This window comes from Alosa sapidissima, chromosome 13 (genome assembly GCF_018492685.1).
Source record: "Alosa sapidissima isolate fAloSap1 chromosome 13, fAloSap1.pri, whole genome shotgun sequence".
In the NCBI taxonomy this organism is placed as follows: Eukaryota; Metazoa; Chordata; class Actinopteri; order Clupeiformes; family Clupeidae; genus Alosa; species Alosa sapidissima.
This window is the reverse complement of record NC_055969.1, coordinates 20,930,499-20,952,773: the sequence shown is the minus strand read 5'-3', so window position 1 is coordinate 20,952,773 and position 22,275 is coordinate 20,930,499. Positions and strand designations below refer to the sequence as shown.

At 43.8% G+C, this 22,275-nt stretch overlaps 1 protein-coding gene across 1 annotated transcript; it reads right to left on the bottom strand.

The window, feature by feature from the left end:
- Nucleotides 1-1,088: 1,088 nt before the first annotated feature.
- tacr1b (tachykinin receptor 1b) lies at nucleotides 1,089-21,463 on the bottom strand. The gene is made up of 5 exons (XM_042060275.1): nucleotides 20,866-21,463; nucleotides 19,509-19,703; nucleotides 10,708-10,858; nucleotides 9,780-9,976; nucleotides 1,089-4,614 (listed from the first exon to the last, which is right to left on the bottom strand). The coding sequence occupies exons 1-5, from the start codon at nucleotides 21,267-21,269 to the stop codon at nucleotides 4,089-4,091; spliced, it is 1,473 nt and encodes a 490-aa protein (XP_041916209.1). The 5' UTR covers nucleotides 21,270-21,463; the 3' UTR covers nucleotides 1,089-4,088.
- Between the last annotated feature and the right edge of the window lie 812 nt (nucleotides 21,464-22,275).

The window sequence follows — 22,275 nt, the reverse complement described above, 5'->3', positions numbered from 1 at the left end:
TCCGAATTCGCACATAGAGCTAACAATATCATATCCAAAAAAGTTAAACGGATTGGCCAACCTCATCAGCTGTCTCTAATGTGTCACTATAATCCAACTTTTAGACCGTTATAGTCCTCCATATGTGTTCTTTGGAAAAGGTGATAGCCCCCCCCCCCCCCTCCTATTTTTTTTCTCATCGGATCTGCATCGATCTCAAATATGACATTTCTAAAATCAAAATGACGGAAATCCGTCCTATGACGGAGAACTTTAATCCTTGTGATAATTTAGTTGTCTGCTGATTAAGAATTGGCTTTGACGTTTTTATGGCCATGACATTGAAGACACACCCACATTCAGTGTATCCGAATGATGTTTATCTCAGTGTATCTCTCTCTCTCTCTCTCTCACACACACACACACACATAAAGAAAGAGACACACATACACATCTCTCTCCCTCACACACACACACATAAAGAAAGAGACACACATACACATCTCTCTCCCTCACACACACACACACACATAACGAAAGATACAAATAGTGATAGTTTCTCTGTCTCTCTTTCTCTCTCTCTCTCACACACACACACACACACACACACAGACACACACACAAACACATAAAATGTGCAACAAACAGACTGAGATCCCCCAAATCAGTGAGATACACATTTTTATTTTGTTCACACAAGATGTCACTAATATGAACTCAATACATAATATTTTTGTTCATTCTGAATTCACTCAATTAAATATGTTCTATTAATCTCATCTCATATACTGCAACAATCACTTTGACCTTATCCACAAAACTGTCAGACATGTGACTTTAGAGGAGGATGCCCTCCGCATTACTTTAGGAAAAAGATCATTATCATTCATTTCAACTGATTCATAATCTGACAATGTAGTCCCCCCGATTCCATCATTGCCTGAAAATGATTTATTCATTGAGAATAACATTCATGAGTGTCTCATTTTTTGATTCCCTTTCAGTTTGCAGTCCCTCCAATTTCATAATCGCCTGAAAATCATTAATTCATTGAGAATAACATTCATAAGTGTCTTTTGTTTCCCTTTCAGTTTTTACACATATATCTCCAAGTGTACACAAAGTGTATAAATACATATTTCAACAGAGGTTTACCCGCTGTAATGATTTTCAACAGAGGTTTACCAGGCGTGATGATTTTCTTTGATGAGGTAAAAAAAAGGAAGATTAAAGCCTTTCATGCTCAGAGCTGCTGTGAGAGGATATACATCTCTGTAGGCATTTGCACGTCACAGACGGTACACACACACACACACAGGGAACACAGAGAGAGCGAGAGTGAGAGGGGAGGGAAAGGGAAAGAGAAAGAGAGAGAGAGAAAGAAACATACACACGCACAGGCACACACGCACACGCATACACACACACACACACTCACAACCTTTTTATCAACCCTTCTCCATCCTGCGCCAGACTACACTGAGAGACCCTGCGTGGCAATGTTGATTTCAGTCTATGAATAAAATGATGGATGATGGTCTCTGCTGTAGCTGCTCCTGTGGCCCTCCCCTTTCCCCACCCCAAATAACCTCTGGTGAAGGTGGTGGGGATGGGGGGGGTTCATGATGGACATGGTGGCCAGGTAGCAGCTGGTATGACAGTGATACTGCTTGGGTGGCGACCCCTCCTGTGTTGTGCCGTGAACATCAAAGCTGCGGCAGCATCTGTCCGACAGAGCCAGAGAACCCATTCTGTGGGCCTCCAGCAGCCAAAGATCCTTGATTACTCCGCTTGAACCCTCTCTGCAGCAGCTGTTGTTGAGCTGGACTATAAATACTCACACACACACAAACACACAAATACTAGGGTACAAAAAAAGACTACAGTCTCTCTTTGTCTCATTGTCTCACTGTCTACCCCTGCCTCGTTCCTCATCACACGCACAAACACACATGAAAACGCACACACACACACACACACACACACACACACACACACACATAAACGCACATACACACACACACACAAAGCAACAGTGAACCTTATTGTGACCTCATATCTCTAATCAAACCCAAACATATACATAAGAACCCAGACATGTATATTCTCTCAAATACACTTAAAAAACCATCAGAACAAATGCAATGCAATGAGAGAGATGCATGGCTATTAATAAAAACAGTCCCATCTCTGTTTATAACCAGTGTAGTCTGCTAAAGATACAATAATAGCCATATGGACCATATTGGATTACCAGAACATTCAAGTACAACAAACTGAAAATTAAATAAGACTCCCACTGCCGTTTTTCTCTACTTATTTAAAATCTCCTATTAGTGCAGTGTATTACAGTAATACTACAGTGCTTACACACATACACGATTATGTGCACAAAACACACACTTGTCCCCAGAGCCTTTTGCTGTATATTTAATGGCTGTGTGGATGCACTGCACCGACATGGTCTGCTGAGGGAAGTGCACTCTCGGTAATGAAGCTGTCGGTCTGTCCGTCCTGTCAGGGCGCTCTGCGCTGCTGTGCGGTGTGGTGCGGTGTGGCTGGATGTGGGGGTGGTTGGTATTCGAGGCGTCCAGGTGCCAGAAGCTCTTTCCAACACAGCCAGAGGCCACCAGCATGTTTCATCACCGCCTGCCTGCCGGGAAGCTGGGCTAAGAGTGTGTGTGTGTGTGGGGGGGGGGGGGGGGGGGGGGGGGCAGTGCCTGTAACACACTCACTGAGATGAAGGCTGGTGTGGGCACTTACAAAGATGACTAAGTCCAGCACACACATATGCATTCGGTATGCACACACACACACACACACACACACACTCACACACACATGCATGCTCACACAGACACACACACACACACACACACACTGAAGCAAAATGGAGCAGTATTTGCACAGTCATAACACACATGAAATACATTCACAACTCTAGCTTGTGCCAGGCAGAGGCTCACAGAATGCCTGTCTTATGTAAGCTGGATCAGGATGAGGTTATTTTGGTGGAGACCTTGGCCCCGTGCGGCGGGATAGAATGTCTGTTTGTGTTCCGTGGGACAACACAGACTGGCCGTGCCGTCCGTCTCTGCTTTGCTCCGCCCCCCTCTCTCATCTCCTGCTCCTGGCTGAGTAAACCTCAGACGCCCAGTTCTGCCCTGCATGGATTATTGTGTGTGTGTGTGTGTGTGTGTGTGTGTGTGTGTGTGTGTGTGTGTGTGTGTGTGTGTGTGTGTGTGTGTGTGTGTGTGTGTGTGTCAAACGCTCTTCCACCGCCGCTGTCGTTGTTGCCTCCGGCGCTGAGTTAATCTACAACAACAGGTGCAAATCCCGGCGCCTCAAGAGTTCCGTCACTCCTGTCAACGGCTTTGATGGACAGATGAACTCTGTTGCTATGGGTGGCGGGAAGGGTGGATGTGCCAAGCAAACACACCACGTCAATTTCCCAAAACAGGGTCTGGTCAGTGTCATACAGTACATGTTCCCGGGCCCGAGGCCCAGTTTAAGGGTGAGCTATGCCAGGCCACTAGTCTAGTGTGTGTGGAGTAGACTGCTCATTCACTCTCATCAAGATGGTTTGAGAATGCCTGCAGCCTTCATTGCTTGCACTGACATACTTCATGTCTCTGGAGAACAGTATGTGATGAAATGGTTTAAGCTGTCTTTTGCCATGCACTTTACTATTTACAATGTGGCCAAATGTCAATGTCATCTCACGACCACAAACGTATTAACTGGCTCACATACTCGCCAATTCCAACTCTTTAGCACGTCCTTCCAAAAAACCTGCCCTTGCAATACAGACGAGGCAGATTCTCGCCAACTCCTTTCAAAGTCCTGCTACGTGCATACCCAGAGTCTAATGTCCGGAGTCCTGCTACGTGCATACCCCTAGAGTCCAGGTGAAAGGTGAACGGAGCCTCTCTCAGACTGAGAGCTCAAGGCCTGCCTGACCTACTGAGTGAGATGTTGGCACCTGTTGCAATGTCCCAGCAGAACTGGCTCTGAAGTAGGGCTCCTGTGTGTATGTGTGTTTGTGTTGGGCGGGGGGGGGGGGGGGTGATGCCCTCGCCCCTGGCCCCTCTCTCTCCCCTGGGCGGCCCTCAGTCCTCGCTGGTCCAGGTGGTGGTGGGCGACGGCGTCAGGCTGCTCTTGCCTGCAGTGTGGGAGGATCCGTTGGGCAGACCGGCGAAGTTTACAGCGGTGTGGGAGGATCCGTTGGGAAGACCGGCGAAGTTTACAGCGGTGTGGGAGGGTCCGTTGGGCAGACCGGCGAAGTTTACAGCGGTGTGGGAGGATCCGTTGGGAAGACCGGCGAAGTTTACAGCGGTGTGGGAGGGTCCGTTGGGCAGACCGGCGAAGTTTACAGCTGTGTGGGAGGATCCGTTGGGCAGACCGGTGAAGTCCAGGGTGGTGTGGTTCTGGGAGACCGGGTCCTCCTGAAGCGGTTCGGTGTGGTCTGGGTTTCCAAAGGGCATCACCGTGGAGACGGTGGTGTCCATGCGACTGACGCGATACATGCTGATCTGTGTCTGAAGGTAACGGGTGGATTTGAGTTCCAGACTCTTGTAGGAACCCTCTGGAACACAGGGGCACCAGCGGAATGCCTGCTGGAACCCTGCACGGAACCTGGAATAATGGTACATAACATTCTTAGAATGATGTGTTGGTCAGAAGTAAAGCCTTTTTAACCACACCGGCCTGTATAGACTTACAGTACAAGCAGGGTTGAGTAGTAATGGATTACATGTAATCTGGATTACGTACTGTAATCAGATTACAAAAATCAAGTAACTATAATCAACCCAGATTATGAAAACAATTGTGTAATCAGATTATAGGTACATGCAAACAATGCAACTTTTTTATGATAGCCTAGCTAATGTTTTAATTTGACAAACAGCCCATTCGTTTGTCCACTAGATGACATTATCATCCAATTGCCTGTGTAGTTTCTTGAAAAGAAAAAGGTTAAAATCAAAACCCAAGATGGATGAGCCGTCGACGTCAACTGATAGACCTACTGAGATAGACTCGTTCCAGTCGGGAAAAATGCGTTCAGTACTTGGCAATATCGCCACAACTTTGAATTAAAGACAGTGAAAAATAAGATTGTGTACAGTATGTCGTGTGCAAAATGTGTAAAAAGTAATCCTAAAGTAATCAGATTAAGTTACATGTTTTGGGTAATCCAACTGATTACGTTACTGATTACAAAAATTGCCATGTAATCTGTAGCCAGTAATGGATTACATTTCAAAGTAATCTGACCCAACCCTGAGTACAAGCACAAGCACAAGCATACCACTATACATCTCAAAACTTGTTGAAAGGGTCTATACATCTCAAAACTTTAACACTCTCCACCTCCCTACTCTGCAACACACACACACACAAAATGTACACATGTATGCGCTTGCACACACACACACACACACACACACACACACACACACAATAATCCATGCAGTTATTTGTCTCAGAGCCTAGAGAATAGCTCCAGCAGCAGCAGCGGCAGGGCTGTGCAGAAGGGCCCATTTGCTGGCTAATGAAAGGACAGACCATTTTGGGCCGGCACTCTCTGCATTATTAATGTGTCATTTCAGACCCTTCGCTCCATGGTGGTCGTGGGTCTCGCACTGTAATTTATAATCTGCGCCACCAATTACAACCAATCAATACTACAGTCACACTAGACCAAGGGTCAACCACAGATGGAGTATGGTTTCAAAAGATAACACACACACACACCCACTCACACACACACCCTCTTCTATATTTAAAAAAAAAAAAAACTGTGGTTTTAACAAAAGAGTCTACTGCAGACAATAGCTGGCCATTAGTCATGTAAAACTTGTTTAATTAGCTTATTTAGAGGAGGTTGTTTTCTGCTCGGGAGAGCAAACATGAACATGGGGCTTTAGTTAAATTAATGATCAAATCTGAAGGCTGAACTTTTCCCATTATTATTTGTGAATTATTAGTATTTTTCCTCGCCTCCAATCTATAAAAGCACACCGAGGAAAAAAGAAATGAGTACTTCAAAACGTCAGCAAAAACATTACTGAGACAGATACAGTAGAAGCAGAGCAAATCTGCCACATATGCATCATATCAATACAAGATGTGAGCCAGATCAAGACCAGATGTGAGCCAGATCAAGACCAGATGTGAGCCAGATCAATATCAGATGTGAGCCAGATCAAGACCAGATGTGAGCCAGATCAATACCCGATCAGGGCCAGATCAAGACCATATGTGATCCAGATCAAGACCAGATGTGAGCCAGATCAAGATCAGATGTGAGCCAGATCAAGACCAGATGTGAGCCAGATCAATACCAGATGTGAGTCAGATCAGGGCCAGTCATGGATCCCATGGCCCATTGCGATTCAGGAATAATAGATATAAGAGAGAGTGTGGAGAGTATAGAGAATGGTCTCCATTACATTTTTAAAAATGTCCAAATTTCCGTCAAGGATTCCCGGGACACTGAAAGACCGGGGTACACGAAACTTGGTGGGCATGTAACCCCACATGGATAGCATGGAACCATCGTTTTTCGTTTTGATCTGTAGCCCCCGCGCTGGACTGGACCCCCCGAAAGGAGGGTAGGGCAGACACAGTTTTCTGTGAATATCTTGAGAACCGTAGGGTTTAGAAGGACCATTTTTTTTGCATGTTGATCTCAAGGGGCCATGTCAACCCATTCCATAACCACTCATTTCATGTATAGCGCCACCTAGTTAAACACAAAAAAGTAAAAATGAGGTGTTCTAATCGCAGGTATCTGTGACCTAACATAGTCAAAACTGCACGAAATTGGAAGTGTAAGATCATTATGACACCCTCTGAATGCACGCCAAGTTTCGTGGAATTCCGTTCATGGGGGGCCACACAATACAGTTTTTCTCAGTCGCTTTGGTGCTTTTTTCAGATCAGAATGAAAATTCTCATAACTATTAGTTCAACCTCCACAACATTTAGTCATTTGTGCACATCATAGTAGCAATTTCTCCTTCCTCTGAACAAATTGCAAATACTTTTGGACATGTATCAGTTGCTTTCATACAATTCTCTGCTGTTTTTTAACATTATCATTTGCTTATGTCATGTCAGTCAAAATGAACTACACTTATGAATGCTAATGCGTTCCCAATAAAACTAATAGTCTTCATTTCATTGCTTGAGTCATTACATACAAAATTGTTGAACTAGTTATCAAATTCTGTCACAATGCTGTAGAATTGCAAAGAGCATACAGTAAAAATGTATGTATTCAGTGTCTTGTACTCACTTACTCACCTAACTACAGCAATGTGTAACTTTACTGTAGTTTTCAAATGGCTGTACAAGTACTGTATAGTGCTGTCTTGAGCATGTTCAGGTAGTGTCACCGAGTTCTGACCTTTTTTTGCATTGGAAAACACTGAGAGAACTGTCATAATGAAAACATGATAAAGCCATTTGACTATCTTGTTCATAAACGATGGTGTCAAGACTTCTCATTTTGATGACGCTGACAGTTTCATTGACATGAATACCTGCTTTTGAGGAATGGACTATCCATTTTGAGCAAGTGACGTGCTTTTGCAGGTCATCCACTAGGTTTTGCAGTTTGCACTAATTGTTTTGAGAATTGCACTAACTGCTGTGCAAATGTTAATAGTGATGTGAGAAAAGCACCAAAGCGACTGAGAAAAACTGTAAATTAATTTATGTTACTATACACCAACTGGCCTGTAGGTGGCCGGAGACAGTTTTCTGTGAATATCTCGAGAACCGTAGGGCCTAGGAGGTCCACCTTTTTTTTGTATGTTGGTCTTAAGGGGGCATGTCAACCCATCCCATTACACTTATTTCATGTATAGCGCCACCTAGTTAAAAATTAAAAAGCAAAAAATTAGGTGTTTTCATCACAATATCTCTGGCTGACATGGTCAAAACTGCACGAAATTGAAAGTGTAGGATCATTATGACACCCTCCGAATGCATGCCAAGTCTTGTGAACTTTCGTTCATGGGGGGCCTGACAATAAAATGATTTATGTGTACATTTAGTGACCGTACACCAACAAGGATTCACGGGACACTGAAAGACCGGGGTACACGAAACTTGGTGGGCATGTAACCCCACATGGATAGCATGCAACCATCATTTTTCATTTTGATCTGTAGCCCCCCCCGCTGGACTGGACCCCCCGAAAGGAGGGTAGGGCAGACACAGTTTTCTGTGAATATCTTGAGAACCGTAGGGCCTAGGATGACCAATTTTTTCCGTATGTTTGCCTCCAGGGGTAATCTTAACCCGTTCCATGTGCACACATGTACATAAACAGATAGACACGCACACACATATCATACGTATGACACATACTCACACAGTAGACATATGTACGCATGCATGCACATGCACAAACACAGCCACATACGCAGGCACACACACAAGCACACACACACACACACACACACACACACACACACACACACACACACACACACACACATAAACATAAACATGTACACGCACACATGCACACAAGTTTGAATTATGAACAGGCAAGATGGGGGTGGGGTTGTATAAAATGAATTTTACATGTGAAATCTATGAACTAATCTTGTTGTCTAGCAGATACCAGTGAGAATTGAGTGTGGATAATACAATTTAGTGAGACATATAGGCCTTTCAGTGTGATTTATTTTTGTGGAAAAAATGTGCTGGACTGGGCGGCGGTCATATTTTGTACCACTCTGCGGTACATCTAGTTTTGATACCTTGCTGCAAAACAATTACAGAGAAGAAAAGATAAATAGCTCCTATTTCTGTGGATGTAGTAATCTAATTCTATTGTAATAGTCTTCAGTTTTTGCAAAATGAATTCTGCTCACAAATAGAAAACAATATCAATAATTTACTCAGGACATATTGACAGACATAATACCTCTAATGTGATACATCTAGAATAATATTCCTATATGTATCACATTAGAGGTATTATGTCTGCCAATATGTCCTGAGAAAATATTATATTCAGTCTAACTGTTTCTCAGCTGTCGGCTTACCAGCTGCTGTGATCCTTCACTACTTTATGTTGTCTTGTTTTTGTTTTTGTTTTTGTTTTTCTGTCTAATTGTACACTTTTTTATCTAAACTATGTTTCTTCTGGGCAATCTTATAGTGTCCTGTTACCAACTGTTTTTCACAGGAAAACATTTGTTATGTTTAACATTTGTCATGTTTACAGTAATAAATGCAGTATAAATAAACCTTTATAGCGTGAGGCCAGAGTGAGAGAGAATTTATTGATAACCAATGTCCTGTATTGCTACTTTTCACAATGATAAGGTCATGAAAAAAGCTAATACATGATACATGGAAACAAAAAATAATGAAACCGAAGCAGGTGAATATGGTGAGATGTTGGCTGTGCACCTGTCTTTGATGTGTGTGTCTGTGCGTGTGTGTGTGTGTGTACCTGTCGTTGAGCAGTGTGTGTGTGTGTCTGTTGTTGAGCAGTGTGTGTGTTTGTGTGTGTGTATGTGTGTGTGTGTGTGTGTGAGAGAGAGAGAGAGAGAGAGAGAGTGTACCTATCATTGAGCAGGGTATGTGTGTGTGTGTGTGTGTGTGTGTGTGTGTGTGCGTGTGTGTGTACCTGTCGTTGAGCAGTGTGTGTGTGTGTGTGTGTGTGTGTGTGTGTGTGTGTGTGTGTGTGTTAGAGTGTACCTGTCATTGAGCTGTGTGTGCGTGTGTGTGTGTGTGTGTGCGTGTGCGTGTGCGTGTGCGTGTGCGTGTACCTGTCGTTGAGCAGGCAGTAGATGATGGGGTTGTACATTGTGGAGCTCATGGCCAGCCACATGACGGCCAGGTAGACCTGCTGGATGTAGCGCTCCTCAAACACGTCCGGGTAGAACTCGTGCAGCAGGAAGTAAGCGTGGTAAGGCAGCCAACATAGAGCGAAAGTGCACACTACCACTATCATCATCTTCACCACCTGAGACAGAGGAGGAGGAGGAGGAGAGGAGGAGAGGGGAAGAGGAGAAGAGGAGGAGACAAGGAGAGGAAGAGAGAGGGAGAGGAGAGGGGAAAAAGGAAGAGAAGGAAAGGAGTGCGAAAGAAGGAGAGAGGAGAGAAGGACATGGGATGAGATGAGAGGATGAGAGGAGGAGGAGGAGGAGAGGAGGAGAAGGAGAGGAGACTTATTATAATTGGATGGAAAAAGCAAATGGTCAGTAAAAGTGAAAGCTCCTCTAAGCCCAATCATGCTGACCCCTGAGGCACACTGAAGAGTAGTGGACAAACCCGCAGAGAGCCAGACACACTAGGGAAATAGTGGACAGAGTCGTGGAGAACTCGACACACTACAAAAATAGTGGACAGATTTGTGGAGAACTCGGCACACTAGCGAGATAGTGGACAGAGGAGTGGAGAACTCGACACACTAGGAAAATAGTGGACAGATTTGTGGAGAACTCGGCACATTAGGGAAATAGTGGACAGAGTGTTGGAGAACTCGACACATTAGGGAAATAGTGGACAGAGTGTTGGAGAACTCGACACATTAGGGAAATAGTGGACAGAGTGTTGGAGAACTCGACACATTAGGGAAATAGTGGACAGAGTGTTGGAGAACTCGACACATTAGGGAAATAGTGGACAGAGTGTTGGAGAACTCGACACACTAGCGAGATAGTGGACAGAGGCGTGCAGCAGAATGTGCATTACCTTGCGTTTGGCAGTGAGCTGCTCACGGTAGCGGTCGGTGCAGTCGCCGGGGATTTCACTGGCCCAGAGGTGCAGGCCCACCACCAGGTAGGCAATAGCCATGACGAATAGAGGAAGGATATAGATGAGCACCATCACACAGATCTGATAACTGAGAGAGAGAAAAAAGAGAAAGAGAGAACATGAGTGGAAATGGGAATGGGAGGGGTGAAGATGGAGAAAAAAAGACATGAAAAAGAAGAGAGGAGAAGAAGAAGAAGAGAAGAAAAGAGAGAAGAGAAGATGGAGAGCAGAAGGAAAAAGTGTTGAAGAAGAGAGGGAAGAGTGTGGGAGAGGAAGACAGGAGAGGAAGGGAAAGAGGAAAGGGTGAGAAACAGAGTAGATGGAGAGAATTACAGAAAGAGAAAGATAGACAGAGAGGGTGGAGAAGGCTTGTCAGTGTTCGCTACAGACACACAACAGCAGACAGCAGCAGCAGCAGGAGCTCAGCTCTCTACTGTGTATACACTTCCTCTTGACGTCTAGAGCTAATCACAGAGCTGGCAAACAGCCTCCGTTAGCACCCTCCGCTAGCTCTGAAGCCCTGTGGCAGAGCACCATTGTTTCCCCACAATACCATCTCAACACACAACATTATCAGGCAAACCCACACGCAAGCCCACTCAAAAACACTGGAACGCAAGAGCCATCCCTCCACTCACTCACTCATTCATTCTGCCCGTCTGTCTGCACCAAGTGCATGCGCCCCTCAGCAGAACAATCTGAAAGTTGCTGCATCCAAATAAGAACTGAAGCAAACTCAGTGAGAGTGAGAGACTCTACAAGATCAGACTCCAGATCCTACAAGACTCTAGACCCTACAAAACCAGGCTATAGACCATACAAGACCAGACTCTAGACCAGAAAAGACCAGACTCTAAACCCTACAAGGCCAGACTATAGAACCTACAAGACCAGACTCTAGACCAGAAAAGACCAGACTATAAACCAAAAAAGACCAGATTCTAGACCCTACAAGTCCAGACTATAGAACAAAAAAGACCAGATTCTAGACCCTACAAGGCCAGACTATACAGTAGACCCAAAAAGAAAAACCTCTAGACCCTACAAGGCCTGACTATAGACCCTACAAGACCAGACTCTAGACCAGAAAAGACCAGACTATAAACCAAAAAAGACCAGATTCTAGACCCTACAAGGCCAGACTATAGAACAAAAAAGACCAGATTCTAGACCCTACAAGGCCAGACTATACAGTAGACCCAAAAAGAAAAACCTCTAGACCCTACAAGGCCCGACTATAGACCCTACAAGACCAGACTCTAGACCAGAAAAGACCAGACTATAAACCAAAAAAGACCAGATTCTAGACCCTACAAGGCCAGACTATAGAACAAAAAAGACCAGATTCTAGACCCTACAAGGCCAGACTATACAGTAGACCCAAAAAGAAAAACCTCTAGACCCTACAAGGCCCGACTATAGACCCTACAAGACCAGACTCTAGACCAGAAAAGACCAGACTATAAACCAAAAAAGACCAGATTCTAGACCCTACAAGTCCAGACTATAGAACAAAAAAGACCAGATTCTAGACCCTACAAGGCCAGACTATACAGTAGACCCAAAAAGAAAAACCTCTAGACCCTACAAGGCCTGACTATAGACCCTACAAGACCAGACTCTAGACCAGAAAAGACCAGACTATAAACCAAAAAAGACCAGATTCTAGACCCTACAAGGCCAGACTATAGAACAAAAAAGACCAGATTCTAGACCCTACAAGGCCAGACTATACAGTAGACCCAAAAAGAAAAACCTCTAGACCCTACAAGGCCCGACTATAGACCCTACAAGACCAGACTCTAGACCAGAAAAGACCAGACTATAAACCAAAAAAGACCAGATTCTAGACCCTACAAGGCCAGACTATAGAACAAAAAAGACCAGATTCTAGACCCTACAAGGCCAGACTATAGAACAAAAGAGACCAGATTCTAGACCCTACAAGGCCAGACTATAGACCAAAAGAGACCAGATTCTAGACCCTACAAGGCCCGACTATAGACCCTACAATATCAGACTATAACTCTCAGGATAAGAAGGCCTTGCATAGAGTTATCAGGTGTGCAGAGAAAATCACCAACACTGCACTTCCTGGACTTCAAGACATCTACACTAGGTGCTGCCTGCCAAGGGCAAGACATCTACACTAGGTGCTGCCTGTCAAGGGCAAGACATCTACACTAGGTGCTGCCTGTCAAGGGCAAGACATCTACACTAGGTGCTGCCTGCCAAGGGCAAGACATCTACACTAGGTGCTGCCTGTCAAGGGCAAAAAGAATTTTAAAGCAACACCAAAGAGTTTTTTGTACCTTAAAATAATGTTTCCAAAATCGATTCAGTGGTTAATCAACTCGTAACAGGGTGAACGGCACTTCTGCATTCGCTTCGCGGCCCTCTATCGGCTATAACCGCACTATGTAAGTTTGCCAGATCGGGTAGCGGTTCTGTAGTTCGATGGAATGAGACATAAGAAACTACAAATTTGACTTGCATCTGATGTCGCAATACATCGTACTTTCATAAAATCATGCAGCATATTCTACCTTGTCTGACATCGTTATTTGCAAAGCCAGTGCTGGATAAACATGCGTGCGACAGAGGAAAAGTTCTTTGGTGTTGCTTTAAAAGACTGTCATCACCCTGGCCATACATTTTTTTAATGGTTGCCCTCTGGAAAGCGGCTTCGATCTCAAAAGGCCAGAACAGAAAGACTTAAGAAGTTTATTCCCCCAAGCCATACGAACAATGAATGCATAATTCCCCCCTCTTCATAAACTTTTACAATTTTTATTTTATTTAATCCCCACCCCCCTTCTGTTTTCTATCTTCTTACTTTTCTATTATTATTAAACTTTGCACAGCTGGGAGTTGCAGTCGCAATCCCCATTTCACTGCTTTTTGTTCCACAAATTATGCATGTGACAAATAAATCTTGAATCTTGAATCTTGAATCTTATAGACCCTACAAGACCAGACTTTAGACCTGAAAAGACCAGACTCTAGACCCGAAAAGACAAAACTCTAGACCAGTGTTTCTTAACTGGTGGATTGGAACCCAAAAGGGGGTTGCGGAACCGTTCTGGCTGGGGTGCAGAGCTTCTGGTTTAAAAAAAAAAAAACTAGAACTTGAAAACCCCTGAATATTTCAAGTAGGATATGGATTCACTTAAATTGAGGACAAAATGGGATATTGGAAACACAGTGTGTGGTGTGCAGCTGGCACAATCAAAACTAAAATGAAAACGAAAATGGAAACAGAGCACCCCTGTCAAAGACAAACCTGTTGAGTAGTGAAAGGTGACATCAGGAGTTCACAGATGTAATGCCAAACATAGCCTAGTATGTTCCACACAAGGAGGCTTACAGGCACTTTGCGTGTGTTACCATGTTACTCACTCATCTGTTGGCTTTAATGGCAAAAAAAATATATAGGTCGGACTATAAGGGCAGCCGTGACCTACTGGTAAGCGCTTCGGACTTGTAACCGGAGGGTTGCCGGTTCGAACCCCGACCAGTAGGCACGGCTGAAGTGCCCTTGAGCAAGGCACCTAACCCCTGCTCTCCGGGATTAGTGTGTGCTTCACCTCACTGTGTGTTCACTGTGTGCTGAGAGTGTTTCACTAATTCACGGATTGGGATAAATGCAGAGACCAAATTTCCCTCACGGGATCAAAAGAGTATATATACTTACTTATACTTATACTTAATACACATGGGAAATTGTGTGTCCCAAAGCCAGACCAGTTAAGAACCACTGCTCTAGACCCTATAGACCCTACAAGGCCAGACTCTAGATCCGACAAGACTCTAGACCCTGTAAGACCAGACTCTAGACCCAATAAGACCAGACTCTAGATCCTAAAAGACAAGACTCTAGACCCAATAAGACCAGACTGTAGGCACTCACAGTTTGGTGAACTGAATGAGTGTTTGAGGTGGGTTGTGTTTCTACAGAATAGCTCTTCTTTACAACACCAACAAGAAAGCAACTCAGAGGTTTTCGTGAATGTAGTATAAAAAACTGGGTTTTGAGAAAAGGGTGGAAGGCCTCCAAGGCCTGTTATAGTCATTGTGAAAAACTGTTGTCAAACAACTGTGCTGAAGTAAGCAGTGCTGTGTGTAGCTGTATATATCTCCTTTTAGCACTCAGACACCTTGTGCCCAAAGCCCTATTTCACTGGCCTGGTCTTAGATCAAAAGAAGTGCTTATTTTACTTAAAGGCCACAAAGTCATTCTGAAGGGCAAGTATTGTAAGACCAGACTCTAGACCCAATAAGACCAGACTCTAGATCCTAAAAGACAAGACTCTAGACCCAATAAGACCAGACTGTAGGCACTCACAGTTTGGTGAACTGAATGAGTGTTTGAGGTGGGTTGTTTTACTGTACTCTAATGTGTTTTTTTTAAACTGTCCTAAAATTGTGAGAATTGTTCTAAAACTTACTGTTTACCATGTTGTTAGTCGCTTTGGTTAAAAAAGCGTCAGCCAAATGTAATGTAATGTAATGTAATGTAATGTAATATTGTGCATCAGAAGGGCATAAATCACCTGACCACCAAATACTGTTCCCTTTCAAACGACCCTCTTTTAAAGGCACTATAGGCTTCCACTATGTGTGTGAAGAAATGGAAGGAAGTTCATATAGAATGGAAGTCAGTACTGATCAATTTATGTTACTATAAAAATAATTTTGTTTAAATAATTTATTTTTTACAAAAATTTTAGGGTTACAGTAATTTCTGGTGTCAATGTACAGTATACACCTTTCCCTAATAGTTGGGAAATTACGGTAATCCAAAGTTAGTCACACAGATAAAAAGTATATCAGTGTGTAGAATGCAGACTGAACAGAACACAGTGTATCCTGACTAGAGAGACTCTTCTGCCCCTCATGAGTACAGTACAAGTGCTCCCACTTCCTTTACAGAAAGGAAACAGGAAGCATATTTATGATCCATTTCATCCTTACTTTCCATGGATGTATGTGCTGTTTCCAGTAATTCAAATGAAACAAGCACAGTCTATTTCAAAATTATAGTATCTTTTCTGTTTCTGCTGTACAGGCAACATAAATATTGAACCACCACCCACTTCCAACTCCTGACCTCAGCAAAAGGAAGTTGGAACTGGAAATCCTGACCTGCGTTCATGGTGGACCTGGGGTATAAATCAAGGAGGGGGGGGGGGGGGTATTAATCTTTGCGTGAAGGAAACACTACCCCTGACTGGGCCCGATATGGGGCTAATCTGGACTGGATTTTGGCCTAATCTGGAGTTAATCTGTACAGTATCTGGGTTTAATCTTGAACCTACAGTATATGGGCTAAATTTTTTTTTTTTTTTTTTATAATTTGTTGGTCTTTTTGACTTTATTCCGACAGGATAGTGAAGATTGACAGGAAGTGAGTGGGAGAGAGAGAGATGGGGTGGGATCGGGACATGACCGCAGGTCGGATTCGAACCTGGGTCCCCGTGGGCACTTGGACCCGTACATGGTACGGGCGCTGTAGCCTGTTGCGCCACAGCCCCCTATGGGCTGAATTTTACCCTAATCTGTAGCCTATCTGTGCTGGATATGGGCCTAATCTGGGCCGGAGTGAGCTACTGCTGAGGTGATATGATGCTCAATCAGATTATCAGTCAGTGACAGGTCAGTCTGTGAAGAAGAGTCAGAGCCCAGCAGGTGGTCCTCTACTCTCATCTCTCATGCATGCTTTCTCTCTATCTCTCTCTCTCTCGCTCTCTCTCACACACACACACACACCCAGCAAGCAGAAGCAAGAAGAATATTATCCCACAAGATTGACAGTCTATCAATAATTTGGAGAATTGAATATGCGAAATTTGAATTTCTAAGTTGCACCAAATAAGACACACACACACACACACATACACACACACATGTCTAGACAGCCTTGTAATTTCTGTGGATGCACCAGTTGCATAAACATGAAAGTTTTAAAATATCTATTTATATGTGTGCTGCAGCAACTCATTAGAAGAAGATCAGTCATGTAATTCCCCAAATTACTTTTCCCTAAAAATATTCTGCATTATCGGTGCTTGCTAATGACATACTCAATATTCAATGAGTTTTTGAGTAAGTGTGTGTGTGTGTGTGTGTGTGTGTGTGTGTGTGTGTGTGTGTGTGTGTGTGCGTGTGTGTGTGTGTGTGCGCGTCTGCGTGTGTGCGCGCGCGTGCATGTGCATGTGCATGTGTGTAGATGAGACTTAATCCATGGACACTTAAACCTAAAGAGGCAACAAAATGACCAGCCCCAAGAGACAAGAGGCACTGACAGAAACGAGTTTAAGGGTGGTGGGGGTGGGTATGTGTGTGTGTGTTTGTGTGTGTGTGTGTGTGTTTGTGTGTGTTTCATGCAGAGAGAAACGGATGTGCTGTTTATAAACATCTCTGTTGACATCAGATACCAATGCCATTCCCATGAGGTTACCAACCACATGTGTATGTGGCAGATTTAGATCATTCCTGTCTGCTGACACACACACACACACACACACACACACACATACACGCATGCACGTACACACACATGCGCACGCACACACACACACACACACGCGTGTTCTGGTAAAATGGATTCTAGTCTCATTCCAATTCAATTCAAGTTCGCTGCTTTTTATTGATTCATATAGTGCTATTACTGTAACCACAGACCACAGACACAGTCCAAATGCTGGACTCCCCAGGGGAAGCACAAGGCAATGGTGGGAAGCAAGAACTCCCTTTTAACAGGAAGAACCCTTAAGCAGACCTCAGAAGTTTTTTAAAGACCAGTGGCAGAACCCCTCAGCAGAGGTTCTTTAAAGACCAGTGGCAGAACCCCTCAGCAGAACTCAGAGGTTCTTTAAAGACAAGTGGCAGAACTCCTCAGCAGAACTCAGAGGTTCTTTAGACATCAGTGGCAGAATCTCTCAGCAGAACTCATAAACTGTCATAAACTGTCTCAGAACTTTCATAAAGGGTAGAACTATTTGTCAGACCCATTCTAACCAGAACCTCACCTGAATGTGGGTATGAGAGCAGGAACATCACTCTATCTCAGCTCTCCTCTCTCTGATGTGCAGCTTATGTGAGTCAATCTGGAAGGTGCTTTGACAGAATGAAGAGTGTTCATCATTCTGAGGGTATTTAGCCAATGAACTTGACCCACATGTGCCATGCTGATGAGGACCATATATACTGCTCAAAATAATTAAGGGAACACTTCAATCATACACTGGATCAGTACTCTTTGGTTCTGAGCACAAGTAAAACTTTTGAAGCGAGTGTTTTATTTTGCAAGAACTGTCAGACATTCTGTGAATGTATTTTGAGAATGGAGAAAAGGGTGGAAGGTTTCAAAAAATGTGTTTTAACAATTGTGGAAAACTGTAAGTGTTCCCTTAATTTTTTTGAGCAGTGTAGTATTATGGTATGTGTCCAGAAACAGCCCTCTGCTGCAAACACACTGTCATTCGATGGCGATCATAAGCATTCAGCACACACTCATAGCTGGGGTCTGTAGTTGGACTTGTACCGCCCCAATGAAAGAAGGGCCAAAAGAGGTCCATGCATTGAGAACAAGCAAAGACCATTTAACATGTGAGACGTGAGATATCTAAGCATATTTAAAAAAAAACAGGATAAAAGAGGGGGGGGGGGGGGGGCAGCAGAGAGACCTTTGACCCTAGTATTTTGAAGTTTTTAAAATTCTGCCGACAGCCTCACTCCTAACCTGGTACTGCCAACCTCCGTCTGACCACGTAAACCCCAGGATGACGGGCAGATCTGCTAATTTATACCTGACCAAATCAACGACCAAAAATCCAATGCATAATTTCTGAGCACAGGGGTGAAAGGGTCAATTACTGCCCAGGTCTTGATGGGGCCGGCCCTATGGTCTATGTTGTCTGCACGCCTGGCCTCGCATGTGTGCTGAATCTCTAATCACTTCCTCTCATAGCCAGCAGCAAGCCAATCTACACAAGTGCTTGGGCCATCAGTGACACACCATTAACGGAAAGGAAAATTTTAGAAACAGTTATTTGATTTTAAAATGTGGCACCCTCCAAATGTGTTGCCATCTCTGGTAAAGATGAGCAAAACAAGGAATAATAACAACTCGTTTTGACTTTGTTTTACAATGAAAACAATGAGGAAAACCTTGAAGAAAAACAATGTGAAGAAAATCCAAAAATCCAAAATCAGGCACTTTCCTGAAAACGTCCATATTTACCATTAAAACGATAATTAAAGAGGAATGCTCTCAAGTTCCCTGATTCTGTATTCTCCAACTTCATGAGACATTATATAAGGCTAAGATCTCTTTATTGAGATGGAGAAAGATAAAATACAGGGGTGCCAATAATTGTGGCATATGTGTTTTTGTGTGTTTATGCATTTTCTTGTCAGGATTGGTACTTTTCAGAATAATTTTGCTTTACTTGAAAATGGGATTTTCCCTCAAATAAAAAATAGTTCTTACAACAGTTTAACACATAGTTAAATATGCAAACGTCAATATGACTTAATTTAAATATGTTTACATGTTCTTGTCAGACAGCTAGCTTCTCTTTTGACGACTATGTTTATGTATTGTGACCATGACGGAATGGTGGGAGTCCTGGCGGTAGGTAGGGTACGGTAGGTACGGGCCACTGAACTGTCAGTCAGTGGAACAAAGTGGGGAAACAAGTAATCTCACCCATGGATGACCGTACAATACTCACGTCAGTTTGAAATCCCATATCTTGTACTCGGGCCAGTCTAAGTAGCAAACGACGCGGCCGGGAAGTTCCGCTGTGCTGGAATAGAAATACTGAGGGAAGGCGAGGAGCAGGGCCAAGACCCATATTACCCCTATCACCACCTTGGTCTCGACGGCGGACAGGCGCTGCTGTAGGGGGTGGATGATAGCCATGTACCTGGGGAGAACCAAAGCAGAGCCAGTTGAGAAGGGAAACGTTTTTTACGCGCTGACTTTGCTGCTTTTTCGCTGCAACGCATTTTGTTATTCTTGCTGCGCTCTGAAAGTAAGCTGTTTTTCAAACGGAGGCTCTGTCGCCATCCATACTGTTACAGCAAGAATGTCTCATGCGCAAAGAGTGTTAAGGCTTAGCCTATGCTTATGCACTGTAGGTTTCTTCGTTTAACCGAACGTCCAGGGATCAACAGGTGTTAACAACTCTCTCTCTCTCTCTCTCTCTCTCTCTCTCTCTCTCTCTCTCTCTCTCTCTCTCTTCCAAAAGCTATTTAAATCGCATACTGAATCACTGGGGTTGCGATGGGAGCTCATAACTCTACGTTATAATTCGTTTAAGGGATGCCATAGGCTAGCTTGACATACTTATTTCAGAACTTCAAGGTAACTTTGTTCCAAAATTAGTTGGCTGCTGTGCCAAATGACAATCTACAATGCTACCATCTTTTTTTCAGGAAATAGAAACAGGCCTGCTGCAGTTTCTGCAATATGTGTGTGTGTGTGTGTGTGTGAGGGAGAGAGAGAGAGCGCGTGTGGTGTGTGTGTGTGTGTGTGAATGATAGTATGTGTGCTGGCCTAGCCCTGCTTTCTGTGTCTGTGTCTACGTGCGCGTGGCCGTGTCTCATCTCCGGTGGCCATGAAGATAATCAGAAGAGTCCAGAACATCTCGAGTCATAATCAATCATCCAATGCGCGCAGTTTGTTGACACTGGCACCTGCCCTGCCCGCGACCAACTCCTCCTTCACGTAACGGATGCACATGGCTTCCAATCTAGCCTACCATTCTGGTAAAAGGTGGAGTTTTGGCAAAGGTGGAGAAGCTTTGTAATTTTGTAATATATAAATATAATGGAGGGTAAGCTGGTATTCTCATTCATTGGGAATACAAGACTGTAGAACAAACACACACCTGTGAGCGTTCATGATTTACACGATTTTATCCCGGGATAATTTAGCCTTGCATTGCCTTTAACAACCACTGGTATTGAGACGGTTTGTCTGAGACGCAAGCCACAGCACACGTTCTTGAAGTTGTGCAACATTTTGCAAGTTTTAGCATAGCTCAATTCAAGTTAAGAATTTGGTAGAAGAAAAATAAAACTCACCTATCCAGAGCTATCGCGGCCATAGAGTAAATGCTTGCGAAGACTGCGGCAATTGGGAAGAAGTTGTGGAATCCACAGTACCCTGTTCCGAAGTACCACTCATTGTGCACCGAGTATACGAAGTTTATCACGGTGTTGAAGGCTGCCATTGACGCTTCGGCGAAAGCCAGGTTCACCAAAAAATAATTGGTGACTGTCCTCATCCGTTTGTGCGCAAGAATTATCCAAATCACCACAATATTTCCAACCACGGACACGATGACTATACTGCAGTAGGCAATTGCCCAGATGACAATCTGCCAGACAGGCTGAACAAACTGATTCGAATATAAATCCGTGAAGTTGGACGAGACATTTTTCATCGTATCGTATGGGCCATCCGTTGTTGTGTAAAGCGGATCCATATTCTTGATTTAGACGTTTATTCGCCAGCAGTTCACCACAATTTCAGTTGTTAGAGTCTGATGAAATAAGGCTCAATAAATAGACAATACATAGGATGGGCTCCTCTTGGGAATCAATAAAGGTCCAAGCACTTTCGTCAAATGCGCTGTGTGGTCGCAGCTCAGTGGAGACGTGAGTGCGCGCTGCTGTCCACTATTTGGGCGCGCAGAAGTCTGACATTTATAGCGCATGCCATGGCTGTTATCCCACGCGACAGAGAGAAAGAAAGAGAGAGGGAGAGAGAGAGAGAGTTTATTTCGGAAGTTCAAATCCGTTTTCCAAAAGCTACGCTCAGTTTAGATTAAATAATGCAACGTGAGCGCCCATGACAGTATGAAATAAAGACAGTAGTAAATAATGATTAATAATAATTCAACCATTATTGTGTGTGTGTGTGTGTGTGTCTGTGTGAACGATCACCATATCCAAAATTATGTTTGTCTAAACAACTCACTGAACCATCAACTGGCAGATAATTGACACGTCAACCCAGCGCACACCTCAGTAACCACTGCTCATTATTTTTGTTTAATTCATTTCAGTTGGCTTATTGTGCAACGGCCTTCCTGTTTTCCTGGCCAGTCGGCTGCCACAGCAGTCCAGTCACAGAGAATGATTAGAATGGACGGCAGGGAAATAGACTCTATGTCCTGAATCACTAGACGCCACTTTGAATTACAAGCCCCTTGCATATGCCAAAGCCAATAGCAGAGTAGGTTGGCAATGGGAAATTGCATTGCAACCAACAAAGTTGCTAACTTAGTTAGCAACTATGGTTTTGGAAAATGAGTAGTTAATACCCTTCCCTTACACATCCCACCGGCCCTCACGCTTTAGCATAGTGTTTAAAAGTGTGTTTCACTGAAATTGTACAATTCTGAAGAATGAGGCAACCGCAATCAACACTGTAGCCTGTTCACTCTTGCTACACAGAGCTAATGGAATATCTAAGCAGTGTGTGTGTGG

Bases quoted from the DNA above. Each gene is read 5' to 3' on its own strand.
- tacr1b (XM_042060275.1), bottom strand. From the start codon at position 21,269: ATGGATCCGCTTTACACAACAACGGATGGCCCATACGATACGATGAAA. The intron at 19,704-20,865 runs GTGAGTTTTATT...GGTTCTCCCCAG, and splicing joins GCCGCGATAGCTCTGGATAG to GTACATGGCTATCATCCACC. The intron at 4,615-9,779 runs GTACACGCACAC...CCATTATTCCAG, and splicing joins TACTGCCTGCTCAACGACAG to GTTCCGTGCAGGGTTCCAGC.